The 14,533-nt window shown below is 36.0% G+C and overlaps 1 protein-coding gene across 1 annotated transcript; it reads left to right on the plus strand.

Annotated features, from left to right (window-relative positions):
- The first annotated feature begins 1,492 nt into the window (after window positions 1–1,492).
- Window positions 1,493–2,029, plus strand: LOC104430972. The gene has a single exon (XM_010043674.2). The coding sequence runs from the start codon at window positions 1,493–1,495 to the stop codon at window positions 2,027–2,029; it is 537 nt and encodes a 178-aa protein (XP_010041976.2).
- Window positions 2,030–14,533: the final 12,504 nt, after the last annotated feature.

The following is a 14,533-nucleotide window of genomic DNA, read 5'->3' on the forward strand; positions in this document are numbered from 1 at the left end:
CCGTTTACTTGGACAAAAGCCCTCAACCTTTGCTTAGTATTTTGTGATTTAAAATGAGGGGCCAGATTGTTAATGCCCACCATTCACGGGGTCAAGATCCCCAAAAAAAATGCTCACTCCTTTTCTTTTCTTTTTTCTTTTTTAAGTTCCCCAGCTATCAGCAGAAGTAAATATCATGACGAGATTACGAGCACATCATCAATTTGGCCAAAAAATAGGGAAAATCAACAACAACAAAAAAACCACAGACAAGAGTCACTTTAAATATATAATATTCACTTCTCCTGCTAATTTTATTTGAAATGATTCATCTTTTTTATTATATTCATTGCATATAACATTACAACAATCAATCACTGGAAAATGTAAAGGATTTTTTGGTAGATTGCTTAACAAGAGCCTTGATAACAAACGTTAACGCATTGCTTTTAAAAAAAAATGCTTTTGCGGCACTTTGAACAGCTGTTAATTCTAACAAAAAAGAAAAAGAAAAAAATAGCTGTGAATTAAGGGGTTAAGAGCTTTTATAATCAACATTTCATCCATTCAATCATATGACTTCAACTTAAAGTAATTTGAGAGCACACCCACAGCCCTTCTTAAGAGTCGTATCCAATACATGTGAGTGATGGGACCATACCCACACTTATTGAGAGAAAATTGTTTAATTACAATGCCCAATATGATTTTAAATTTTAAATGACGTCATTTTAGCTTTAAACTTTTCAATTACGCTAATTTATTCATAAATGTATTGACGATTTGTCAATTCAAATTTAAACCTTTTAATAATTTGCCAATATAGTCTTCGAGTGACGTTCGGCCAAAATTACTTGAAATGGCTATATTGACGACTCGTTCAAAGGTTTATGACTACATTGACAAATAGTCAAAATCTTTATAACTAAATTAACATGATTGAAAGGTTTATGATCTAATTGGTTGCCGTATAGTAAGTTCAAAATTATATCTGACATAGTCGAAATTTTTTAGACTTAAATTAGCTATTGTACAATAAGTTTATGATTTTTGGGACAATTATCCTACTTATTGAGATTAATCGCCAAATTTCGAGATGCCCATCAATGAGAACGGGGAGAAATAAAGTAATAAACATCTGAAAACAACAATGATGCAGCTACACCGCGTCCAACCGCGTTGTGTCCCCAGATCCCGCCGCCCACTATTCACATCCCAACACGAAACTGCTGTCTCCACAACACCGCGTGCCATACAAAATTCCCATCCATCTATAAACACCTTCCAAGCTCTGCTCATTCTCACAGATCATCCTAAAACATAGACAGCTTTCTGATCATTTTTGTACACATCCAGCTCAGCAACATCTGAGAAAGGCCCCATACAAAGCTAACCCCCATTTAATCAGTCATCTCTCACCCTGCACACGCTCTTTTCATCTTCTCTCATTTATCCTTTTTCAGCTGCAAGACTTTCTCAAAGCAAACACTTCTCAGCTAGAGAGTGAGGAAAGATGCCGAGGAAGACATCTGGGGTTTCTCGCCGCGCGTGGAACCTCCTGCGCCTGGCGCTGCTCTGGGCGAGGAAAGGCGGGGCGTTCAAGTTGCAGCTCCGCCTCGTGCCCAAGTTCCTCAAGACCATCGGCCAGGCGACGCCGCGCAGCCAGATCTGGTACAGGGAGCGCGAGCTCTCCTTTGATAAGACCCCGGTTGTCCACGTGAAGATGCATCGCCCGGGGTTGACGCGGTTTCCCTTGCCGCACATACCGTGCATAAACCCCCACGTCGATTTTGACCCAGAGTTTGACGAGGACGACCGACTGTGCTATGGGTATGAAGCCGTGAGGCAGAGCTTCCTTGAAAACGGAGGCGAAGAGGGAACTCATTTCGATGAGGAGCAGGCGGAGGATGGAAGAGTGGAAATTGAGGAAGATCGAGGGATCGACACAAGAGCAGAGCAGTTCATAGCTAAATTCTATGAACAAACGAAGTTGCAAAGGCAAATTTCTTACCTTCAGTACAATGAGATGCTAAACCAAAGCGCGAGCTAATCCTCATTCAGCATTTATGATTTTCGCACCACATTCCATTTTTGTCAATGTATTTTTGTAAAAGAGTCGCGGCACTTTGTAAATAGTGCAAAGTTCTTGAGAGTTTCATTAATTTTTTTTCGACAGCTTTTGTGACTGATTTCTTTTGTAAGAGACGAGCAGAACACCTGAAATCTCATAGCATATGATGCAAATAGAGATGAGAAGAACTTCAGAACAAAAATCATTCTGCATCAGCTAAGGGCGCGTTTGGTAATATATGATTATTAATGCAGGAAGGTTTCTTAGCTTCGTTGGTTTTAGAATATTTAAATAATAAATCATACATTCTTGTAACAACTTAAGCTTTTACAATAATTATAAACATACCCATGAAATCTCACATTATATCAAAACTGTAGGTCCTAAATTCGACTCTTTCCAAGCCCCAGCGGAAGACAATTGACAATTAGCATATAATGATTCTTTAGGAGATAGATCGGAGGGAAAATAGTGGCAAGCGGCATTCTATCTAACGTCGATTTCTCATGGTGTCATCGCGCCTGTTAATTTCCCTAACACTTTAAATATCAAGTCACTAGCTCATTTGGAGACTTCTGATCATTTGCACTTCCATTTCATCTATACTTGGGCACTACTAAACTTTCGCATTTTCGATTCTGGGATTTCCGCCATTGAACCATAAAAAAGTCTCCACACAATTCACTGCTCTTAGCAACTCGACACTCTCACCTGCCACTTGAAATAGAGGCTAGTTCTCAAAAGAAATGGTTCAGCTTCAACTAATGAATTAGGGTGTTTTTGGTAACATTTTTGTTCCCGGAATAAGTTTCTTTCCAGAAATAATTTTTTCTTTTTTATTTCCTAAAATAATTTCTAAGTAAATGAACACGTTTAAGCGTGAATGATAACCATTCTTGTCAGAAATTGATTTCTGAAACGGAAATAGATTTTTTTATCTTTATATTTATATCATTGGATGAGTTTTTAAGCAAAAATATACATTTGATAATGACACAAAAATTATATTTCTAAAATAGAAATTTTTTTGATAATGACACAAAATATCTCCCTCCCAAGTGGTGGTGGATGGCAAGGGGCGACCAATGGTGATCGGTGGCAGGCAGCAAGAGGCGAACAGTGGCAACAATTGGTAGAGGGTAGCCGATGGCAGATGAAAGCGATGGATGGTGGGCGGTAGCAATGAAGATAAGCGATAAGAATAGTTTTTATTTCCATTTATATTCCAATAATAAAGAAGGGAAAAGTTTTTACTTATCATTTTTGTTCAAAACCTATTTTTGAATTAAAAACTTATTCTAGAAATAGAAAAATAAAATTGTGTTACCAAACATATTTCTTTTCTAAAAGCAAGTTTGAAACAAAAAAATAGTTCTGAAATAGAAATTCTGAAATAGAAATAAAATGATTATTATGGATTCCTTAATAACTACACAAAATTTCTATTCTCGAAATAGAAAGAGAATAGGATTTTGTTCAATTCGACTTATAATTTTTTTTTTTGTAACATAAAATTTCTTTTAATTTTTTAATAATATTTAAAGATTTTTCTTCTTCTTTTTTGTTGTTTTTTTTTTCCTCTCTTCTTCTTCCTCCTCTAGTTGGTCACCAAGCGGTAAAGGCGAGGGTCGACAGCGACCATTGGCCATGGCCGGCGGCTAGAGCCAATGGCAACCAACGGTGGGCGATGGACTAGTTAGAAGAGGGAAGAAGAATAAAAGAAAGAAAATTACTTCCAAAAATTATTCCCATGGATAAGAAGTAACTTTTTTTTTCTATTTCTTGTTTTTATTTCAAATATATTCCTTGACAACTTTTTGTGAAATAGAAAAATTAACTGACATTACTAAATGGATTTCTTTTTTTCTTTTTTTATTTCGGGGTATAAAAGAATAGAAAAATAGAAACATAGGAATGCTACCAAATGGAGCCTTAGATTTATTTTAAAATTCTTGATTAATTTAAAGGTGACGAGACAACTAGCAAATGGGCATCACAGCCCTTTTCTTATTTATTATTTTTTTTTTTGGCTTGGATTCAATTAAATATTATAATGACTTGCTGGTTGCCCACGAATTGCCATGAGATTTGGGCCAAACCGGCAATTTTAGTCAAGTTCAATTTGCACTGTCGTCTTAGAAATAAGAAGAAAATGACAAGATAATACTTCCTTAAAATGAAAAGAAATCTGTGTTCATGATGACCTTAAGTAAAGTCTATAAACGAGAGTCAACTTTTCAGTTGTTGGTCAATTGAGAATTGAAGATTTTATTTTGATTAATAAAAAAAATTCCACTAAATTTTTAAATATTATTGAATAAATTTATGGAAAAGTTGTATAGGGTGGCAGAAGATAAGAGTTTTGAAGTGTTTTAAATGAAAAAAGTCAAAATGCATGGACTACACAAATCAAATAAAATGTTAAGAAATCAATCCGAAATACATAAAACTATAGATTCTTGGGGGTTGTCATTTTTCTCCCTCTCTATGCTGTAATTTTTAAGGACTTTAACTATTACTTGTGTTATAAATAATTAATTGTCGACTTGAAAGGTCTTGGCTTATAATCACTCGGAAAAAAACGAAGCATCCTATCAAATAGGTGAAGTTTCCTGACACGGTTTAGAAGAATCCAGGCAACATCACAGCCCATCATCCTTCCCCCCCTCCCTCTCTCTCTCTAGGATCAACAACCGTTTACTTGGACAAAAGCCCTTAACCTTTGTTTAGTATTTTGTGATTTAAAATGTGGGGCCAGATTGTTAAATGCCCACCATTCACGGGGTCATGATCCATGATTGGCTTCCTAGTGAATGAATGTGATGTCACCGAGTGTTTCTAATGGAAAATGCGAGAATATAAGTTAAGATAGATTAAAAAAAAAATCAAAAAGGGCAGAACTTCATAAGGACGACCTGAAATTTTGGGAAAAATTATTCAAAGAATCTTAAATCTATTGTACTGTCATTGATTCAATTTTGAATCTTTTAATTGTGACACGTTAGTCCTAAACCTTTTGAGACTTATTAATTTAGTCATAAATATTTTAATTGTTCCAATTTAGTTATAAATCTTTTGATAATTTGGCAATTTACTCTTAATTCTTTTAACAATTCACCAATTTAGTTCTTTCGGCCAATTTGGACAATAAATCGTTAGTGGTATGGTTAGTATATACTATTGTACATGACATGACTAGCCTTGACTTAGACAATTTTCATGATTCAAATGCAAAGTTAGTTAAAAATTAAATCAACCTAGACATTGTCATTAGATCAATATATCATAATGATAGTACAAATAAATCTCCTAGATCAAAGGATGACTATTTGGTACGTTGAGGATTTGCTTGTTGGATTCTTCTCGCATTTGGATAGGAGATAAAGATCTTTTAAAAGGAAGTTTTGCCATAATCTTGGAATTTCATCCGTAAGATCGATTGAGAAGGAAAAAGAATATTAATTTGAGTGAATCTGAAAGATAAAGCAAGATGAGAAAAAATGTTCACTCCATTGAATTAGGTTTCGTTAGGTGAATTATATTATAACATTAGGACTTTATCCATTTCAATATAAATATTAAAAAAGGGTTAATATCCTAAAAAACCCAAAATTGATACACTTATAACAGATTATCCAAAACTAATTTTTTTGACCATATAACCCAAACTGATAAATCTTTGACAAATTTACCCTAAACCGATACATTTATGACAAATTTACACTATGTTAATTTCCGTTGAATTTTACTATCAAATTACTCAATTGAATAACATGCAATAGTTAATTGGATACCGATTTACAATTCTACTCTTCGTTTGTCACGGTTATACAATTTTTGTGATTTTTTGTGGTATTAATCCAATTTAATGGAGGGCATATTTGTCATGAATGTACCAATTTAGGGTTTTTGGTGGTTAAATAAATTAGGTTAAGGTAAATTTATCACAAATATACTGATTTCAAGTTTTTTTATGGTCAGTTTGAGTAAATTTGTCGCAGGTGTACCAGTTTGGGGTTTTTCATGGTCAAAAATTAGTTTTAGGTAAATTTGTCACACATGTACATATTTAGGATTTTTCAAGATATTAATCCAAAAAAAAAAAAATTATTCACTCATTTTTCCTTTTTCTTTTTTAAGTTCCCCAACTACCAGCAAAGGTAAATATCATGACTAGATTACGACCACATCATCAATTCGGCCAAAAAATAGGGAAAACCAACAACAGCAACAAAAAAACCGCAGACAAGAGTCGCTTCAAATATATAATATTCACTTCTCCTGCTAATTTTATTTGAAATTATTCATTTTTTTTATTATATTCATTGCATATAACATTACAACAATCAATCATTGGAAAATGTAAATGATTTTTTAGTAGATTGCTTAACAAGAGCCTTGATAACAAACGTCAACACATTGCTTTTTAAAAAAATCCTTTTGCGGCACTTTGAATAGCTGTTAATTCTGACAAAAAAAAAAGAAAAGAAAAAAATAGCTGTGAATTAAGGGGTTAAGAGCTTTTATAATCAACATTTCATCCATTCAATTATATGACTTCAACTCAAAGTAATTTGAGAGCATACCCACAGCCCTTTTTAAGAGTCGTATCCATTGCATGTGAGTGATGGGACCATACCCATACACTTATTGAGGGAAAATTGTCCAATTAAGATGCCCAATATGATTTTAAATTTTAAATTGTCATTTTAGTTCTAAATCTTTCAATTACACTAATTTATTCATAAACGTATTGACGATTTGTCGATTCAATTTTAAACATTTTAATAATTTGCCAATATAGTCTTTGAGTGATGTTCGGCCAAAATTACCTAAAATGACTATATTGACAACTCGTTCAGGCTTATGACTAAATTGACAAACAATCAAAATGTTTATAGCTAAATTGACACGATTGAAAGGTTTATGGCCAAATTGATTACCGTACAATAGGTTCAAAATTATATCTGACATAATCGAAATTTTTGAGATTTAAATTAGTTACTGTACAAAAAGTTTATGATTTTTTGAACAATTATCCTCACTTATCAAGATTAATCGGACTCGCCAAATTTCGAGATGCCCATCAATGAGAACGGGGAGAAATAAAGTAATAAGCTTCTGAAAACAACAATGATGCAGCCAAACCGCGTCCAACCGCGTTGCGTCCCCAGATCCCGCCGCCCACTATTCACTTCCCCACACGAAACTGCTATCTCTCTCCACGACACCGCGTGCCATACAAGTTTCCCATCCATATATATAAACACCTTCTAAGCTCTGCTCATTCCCACAGATCATCCTAAAACATAGACAGCTTTCTGATCATTTTTGTACACATCCAGCTCAGCAACATCTGAGAAAGGCCCCATACAAAGCTAAGCCCCATTTCATCAGTCATCTCACACCCTGCACACTCTCTTTTCATCTTCTCTCATTTATCCTTTTGCAGCTGCAAGACTTTCTCAAAGCAAACACTACTCAGCTAGAGAGTGAGAAAAGATGCCGAGGAAGACGTCCGGGGTTTCTCGCCGCGCGTGGAACCTCCTGCGCCTGGCGCTGCTCTGGGCGAGGAAAGGCGGGGCGTTCAAGTTGCAGCTCCGCCTTGTGCCCAAGTTCCTCAAGACCATCGGCCAGGCGACGCCGCGCAGCCAGATCTGGTACAGGGAGCGCGAGCTCTCCTTTGATAAGACCCCGGTTGTCCACGTGAAGATGCATCGCCCGGGGTTGACGCGGTTTCCTTGCCGCACATACCGTGCATAAACCCCCACGTCGATTTTGACCCAGAGTTTGACGAGGACGACCGACTGTGCTATGGGTATGAAGCCGTGAGGCAGAGCTTCCTTGAAAACGGAGGCGAAGAGGGAACTCATTTCGATGAGGAGCAGGCGGAGGATGGAAGAGTGGAAATTGAGGAAGATCGAGGGATCGACACAAGAGCAGAGCAGTTCATAGCTAAATTCTATGAACAAACGAAGTTGCAAAGGCAAATTTCATACCTTCAGTACAATGAGATGCTAAACCAAAGCGCGAGCTAATCCTCATTCAGCATTGATGATTTTCGCACCACATTCCATTTTTGTCAATGTATTTTTGTAAAAGAGTCGCGGCACTTTGTAAATAGTGCAAAGTTCTTGAGAGTTTCATTAATTTTTTGTCCACAGCTTTGGTGACTGATTTCTTTGGTAATAGACAACCAGACCACCTAAAATGTCATAGCATTTGATGCAAATAGAGATGAGAAGAACTTCGGAACAAAAATCATTCTGCATCAGCTAGGCAACTCTTTTGCAGGTTCGGTACATGCTCTTTGGGTTCAAGCCTCAAGGCTGCAAATTCGCCTCTAGCGCATGACGAAGGATCACGAAAAGCAGATCAAAATTCTGCTCGAGAATTAAAATTGCTTTGAAAAGATTTAGCAAAGCCAGAATTCCCATCCGACCCCAAAAAAACTAGAATTTCCTTAATCTTTTCACAAGTCAATCATGCACATCTTGTAGGGCAAAAAAGGGCCTGACATCGTTGGATTACTCATTCACTATAATACAACAATGAAAAAATATGACATATCTTAGAAGGGTACAGAATTGTTCTTAGCAACACCTCACCAACCTAGCAAGACTCGAGCTCGCTGACGTCGAGTGAGGTTGAGCTCATTGACTTAGCAAGGTCGAGGCCTCGCCAATTTGGCAAGACTTGAGCTCGTCAGCATCAAGCAAGCTCGAGCTCATTGCTTATCTGGCGAGGCCGGGACCTCGTTGACGTTGGCAAGGCTTGAGCCTCACCGATTTGGAGAGGTTCAAGCTTGCCGGCGTCGGGCGAGCTCAATCTCGCCAATTTAGAGAGCCTTGAGCTTGCCTATGGCTAGTCGGCAGTCGTCATTGTGGTCGGTGGCTAGTCTAAGAAGAAGAAGAAAAAAAAAAATTTATATATATATAACTAAAAATATTTTAAAAAATCGATTTTTTAAAAAATTATAAAAATTATCCATTAAATTTGTATTGCATGAAAGTATTTTAGCAATAGCATTTAAAAAAAATATCATAAGAAATAAACTTTTGTAGGTTTAGTTAAAGGTCTTTCACATTTTTTATTTTATTTTTTTTATTTTTAATATATTTTTTAAATTGATGTTATATATGAAGAGCTTAAAGTGAATTAAATGAGTGGGGCTAATTTAACATAAATTGAGTTGAATATTAATATGTTTCGGTAATATGGGTTCGGTCGGGTATAGTCAAGTCAAGTATGGGTCTTCAAATTTACATTGCATGAAAATGAGTCTAAACGGATTAAATGGGTCAATATGGGTTGGACCATTTTCAACTTGACCCACTCATTTGACAGCCTTATAAAAAATATCAAAACTCATTTATTGATATATGAGTGTAATAAAAAGTGTGGACTAATCCAATTTAATAGTTCGGTAGTTTTAATACCTCCATCCTTGTACTTGCAATCTGATATGATATACGAGTGTATCCATCAATTAACAATTTTCTCGAAACCAATCCGGCCAAGTTTTAATTTTTTGTTATAGCATTTTTTATTTTATCTCATGGAATGCTCATGACTCCTTAAAGTATCAATTGCAAAATATCGTTATTCATTGGCCTAATCTATGAGATTTTAACATGGAAAAAGAACATAATTACACCAAATCAATGATACGTAGATGTTATATGTAGTGTTTGCCACTTACCTTTAATTTTTAGTCGGATGAAATCTCTTTGGAGTGAGGCCATGTGCTTTCATAATAAAATCTTGACCATGTAACTCTTACTTTCAATTGCAAACATTGAGATTAATTTTTATTTACAGCTAAAATGTGAGAAACATAATGCACTGAATAAGAGCGTTACTAAAATATAAACTAAATAAGGAAAAATATCTAAGATAGGTATAAATTGGAAATCAAAAGATTTAGTCAAATTGACGTGATTCTTTATCTAATTTTACCCTACTCAAGAAGAAATAATATTGATAGTAAGACAATAAATGCACTGTTGAAGAAAGCACCATCTTCTCTGTCTTCTAGAATTCTCTCCATATTTCTTAGTCGCACGTCATCAAAGAAAAACCAATATAAAGCCTCCATATCACCTCTAGCCTTCTCTAGAATACTCCATCTAGTTGTCAAAAAAATAATAGATATTTGTATTAGAAGAATGTGGAAGGCTAGAAAGTTTGTTTAAACACCAACTTTGGCCACCTATATAAAAGAGCAAGGGCTTCATGTTTGGGGTGTAGAGTAGAAACGGCTCCATCATGGGTGTGTGTTGAGTCTTTTGCTCTTACGATAATAAGAGAGTTTATTATAGTCAAGCTTTTGAAATTCTACATGTACAATTCCATTTTAATTTCAGAAGTAAAACCAACTATTTTGTTACCATAGAATGAAAGAAGTGGTCAATGTCATGCTCAAATAGGGACTGATCTTCATGGATTGCAGAGTCAAGATTAGATTTACCATGATAAAGAGAGATACTATTAAAGGACATGAAGTCAGGAAGTATGTTGAGTCAACAAAGGTAGCAACGAATGCTACTGATTCAATCAGAATTAAAGACAATAAGTTTAGTTCTGCTGATATGAACAAAGACAAGCAGAATAAAGTCAACACATGCTCATTGAAGAATCAATTTTCTGTGAATCCTGACTACAATGTTATAGAAGCTATGAATCCTGACTACAATGATTGGGTCAAAACAAATCAGCTTGTATCATCTTGGATCGGTGGAGCCGTTTCAGAAAATATAATGGGTCTGATAATTGGCTTGGATACTACATATGAGGTATGGCAAACTTTACTCAATCGATTCATGCAAAAATCTATAGCTAGAGAGTTCCAGTTGAGAGGAAAGCTGCAAGCGTGTCAAAAGCGAGATCGAGTACTGTCAGTTTATCTCAGGGAATATAAATCAATCTGTGATCAACTCAATGCAATAGGAAAGCCCATAGATGAGATAACAAAGTTGTTTGGGGTTCTAGAGGGATTATGATCTGAATATGAGAACTTTAAAACCACGATATACTGCTTGAAACCTCAACTAGAGTATGACGAAGTAATATCACAGCTAGAAAGATTTGAAGCAAGACTACAAAATTACTCTTCAAGTCAATACAACCCTAATCTAGCATATTATGGTCAAAGAAAAACTTAAGTTTAGCAAAAGGAAGAATTTGACAGAGAAACTATTCAGCAAAACTTTGGCTTTGGAGGTTCAAGGGTTAATAGTCGTGGAGGATGCAGCTATGGAAGAGGACAATTTTTTAGTAATAGAGGTCGTGGTTATAGATATCCTGGAAGAGATTTGAGCTACAGATCAAATAACTTCAACTATGCACAGGAGGGTCAAAGATTTAAGCAGTTCAATAATATCCCTAGCTCTAGTTTTAATCAAGGATTTCATCCTTATGCTAGCTCTTCACAAAGATATCAAGAAACCAGATCATATCCCTCTTCAAATCTAACCTTTTCCAAAGATCTGCAGAGTGAGAAATCGACTGACAATATTAGATTGGAGTGTCAAATTTGTAAACGTCCAGGACATGATGCTATCGCTTTGAGGAAATTCCAACAGCATTAGCAGCAATGCACCTCGAAGACTCAAAAGGAAATGAATGGTATCCAAACACTGGTGGGACTGCTCACATCACTGCAAACTCCAGTATTCTTCATAACCCTTCTAGATACAATGGCACTGATATAGTTATGATTGGGAATGATTCATGTCTACCTATTACCTATATTGGTAATGCATTGTTACATACTGAAGTGGATTCATTACCTCTGAATGATGTATTAATTGTTCTTGATATAAAGAAGAATCTTCTATTAGTATCAAAACTAACAAATGACTATCCATGTTCATTTGTTTTTGATAAAACTGGTATATATGTAAAGGACAATTACACCAACACAACTCTGCTGCTTGAGAGGAAAGTTAAAAGATTGTATCGAGTAGATCCTCAAACCACAGAGGCATTCTTAACTCAGAGACACAAAGCAGTAGGAGAGGATATATGGCATCAGCATTTAGCACATACCAACCTGAAAACGCTGAAGTACCTACAGAATCAACAACTGATTCACTGCAATACCAAGTACAGACTATGTGTAGAAGCTGTCAAGTTGCTAAGAATACTGCTCTGCCCTTTTCATTATCAGAGTCTGTAGCATCTATACCTTTAGAAAAGGTTCTTTGTGATATCTGGGGTCCTTCATCAGTTAGTTCCTTTCAAAACTTCAAGTATTATGTCATCTTTGTAGACAATTTCTCTCGGTTTAGTTGGATCTATCCAATGAGATTGAAATCAGATTTCTATGACATCTTTGTTATGTTCCAGAAACAAGTAGAAAATTAATTTGATTGCAAAATCAAGATTTTTCAATGTGATGGTGGAGGAGGATTCATCAGCCACAAGTTTCAGACTCATTCATACACTAGAACAGAATGGTGTCTCTAAAAGAAAACATCGCCATGTTGTTGAACTGGGTCTTGCCATGCTCTATCATGCTAGAATCCCTTTGAAATACTGGGTTGATGCATTCATGACAGCTAACTATATTATCAATATACTTCCTACACCAAAGTTACAAATGCAATCATCCTATAGTAAATTGTATCAGCAAGAACCAAGCTATGATCATCTCAGAGTCTTTGGCTGTGCATGTTATCCCTGTCTTAGACCATATGCATAGCACAAACTTGATCCACGATCACTCACATGTGTGTTTATTGGATACAGTGAACGTCATAAGGGATATAGATGTCTTATTCCTACCACTGGTCGTATATACATTAGTCGACATGTCATGTTCGACGAAAACTTCTTCCCATTTACAAAGACAGGTGTAACAGAGTACACACCATTTATAACACAGTATCGACTATGGACAGAGGAGGTTAAACTTCTAGACTCAATGAGTGAAGGTCCAATGTCTCCTTCTTCACAGATATATGCAAGACATTTGCAAGATAATGGAATCATGACCACAGATAATTGCCATTCTCTTCAGTCAGCCACAATGCCATGTACTTCCTTTCCATCACATCTGCAAACTGTGGCACAAGACAATCCCGATTCCATAGCAACAACACAAGATGAAACCTCTACTAATGAAGCTCATTCATCTTCACAAGATCAGGCAGTACCTGCTTCTGAAGCTGCAACATCCAATGAAATAAGTGTTGACCAAGCTCATTCAAACTATCACTCTAACTCACAAGGTATAGCTTCAACTCATCCCATGCAAACTCGACCAAAATCTAGCATTATAAAGATAAATCCCAAATATGCATGTCTTGCTGAATATAAAGTACCTCCTGAACCAAAATCAGTTAAAGTAGCTATAGCAGATAAAGGATGGTATACAGCTATGAAGGAAGAAATGGATGCTCTGTATCAAAATCAGATTTGGATATTAGTTCCTCGAACTAATCAAATGAATGTGATATGGTGCAAATGGGTGTTTAAAACAAAACTTGCACCTGATGGAAGTCTTGATAGGTTGAAGGCTCGGTTAGTGGTTAAAGGGTTTCATCAAGAGGAATGCATTGATTTTACAGAAACCTCCAGCCTTGTTGTCAAACATGCTACAATTCGGATAGTGCTTTCTGTAGCAATGATGAAACAATAGCCATTCCATCAACTTGATGTTAAAATTGCATTTTTTCATGGCACATTGAATGAAACAGTCTATATGGAGCAGCCTCCTGGCTTCATACAGTCACAGACACCTCACCATGTGTGCCTTCTCAAGAAATCTCTCTATGGCCTTCGACAAGCACCTTGTGCCTAGTTTGATAAATTCAGTAATTTCCTACTTGAAATTGGATTTTTCTATAGTATGACTGATCCATCACTGTTTATACTTCATGCTGGATCAGACACAATACTTCTATTACTCTATGTTGATAATATTGTCTTAACTGGTAGCTCAGACCAGTTACTTTCTAAACTAATTCATTCTCTTAGCCTTCAATTTCATATGAAACATCTTGGCTGCCTTCACTATTTTCTTGGCATTGAAGCTAAGCATACTTCTACTAATTTGTTTCTCTCTCAAACCAAATATGCTCTTGATCTTCTTACTCAAGCTCACATGGTTGATTGTAAACCAATTTCCACTCCTCTCTCACAGAGACCAACTATCCTGAAACTAATGCCATTCCACTATCCAATCCTCTTGAATATAGAAGTCTAGTTGGTGGTCTTCAATACCTGACATTAACTCGTCCTGACATTGCATATGCCACAAACTTGTTATGTCAGAAATGCAGAAGCCCACTGTTGCAGTTTCATAAGCTAAAAAGGGTTCTACGCTATGTGAAAGGAACTGTTCATCTTGGGGTGTTCCTTCATTCTCGAAGTTCTATGAATCTTTATGGCTTCTCAGATGCTGACTGGGCTGGCTGCATTAAAACCAGACGATCCACTACTGGTTTCTGCACATATCTTGGTTCTAATCTCATTTCT

This window comes from Eucalyptus grandis, chromosome 5, assembly GCF_016545825.1.
Source record: "Eucalyptus grandis isolate ANBG69807.140 chromosome 5, ASM1654582v1, whole genome shotgun sequence".
In the NCBI taxonomy this organism is placed as follows: domain Eukaryota; kingdom Viridiplantae; phylum Streptophyta; class Magnoliopsida; order Myrtales; family Myrtaceae; genus Eucalyptus; species Eucalyptus grandis.

Bases quoted from the DNA above. Each gene is read 5' to 3' on its own strand.
- LOC104430972 (XM_010043674.2), top strand. From the start codon at position 1,493: ATGCCGAGGAAGACATCTGGGGTTTCTCGCCGCGCGTGGAACCTCCTG.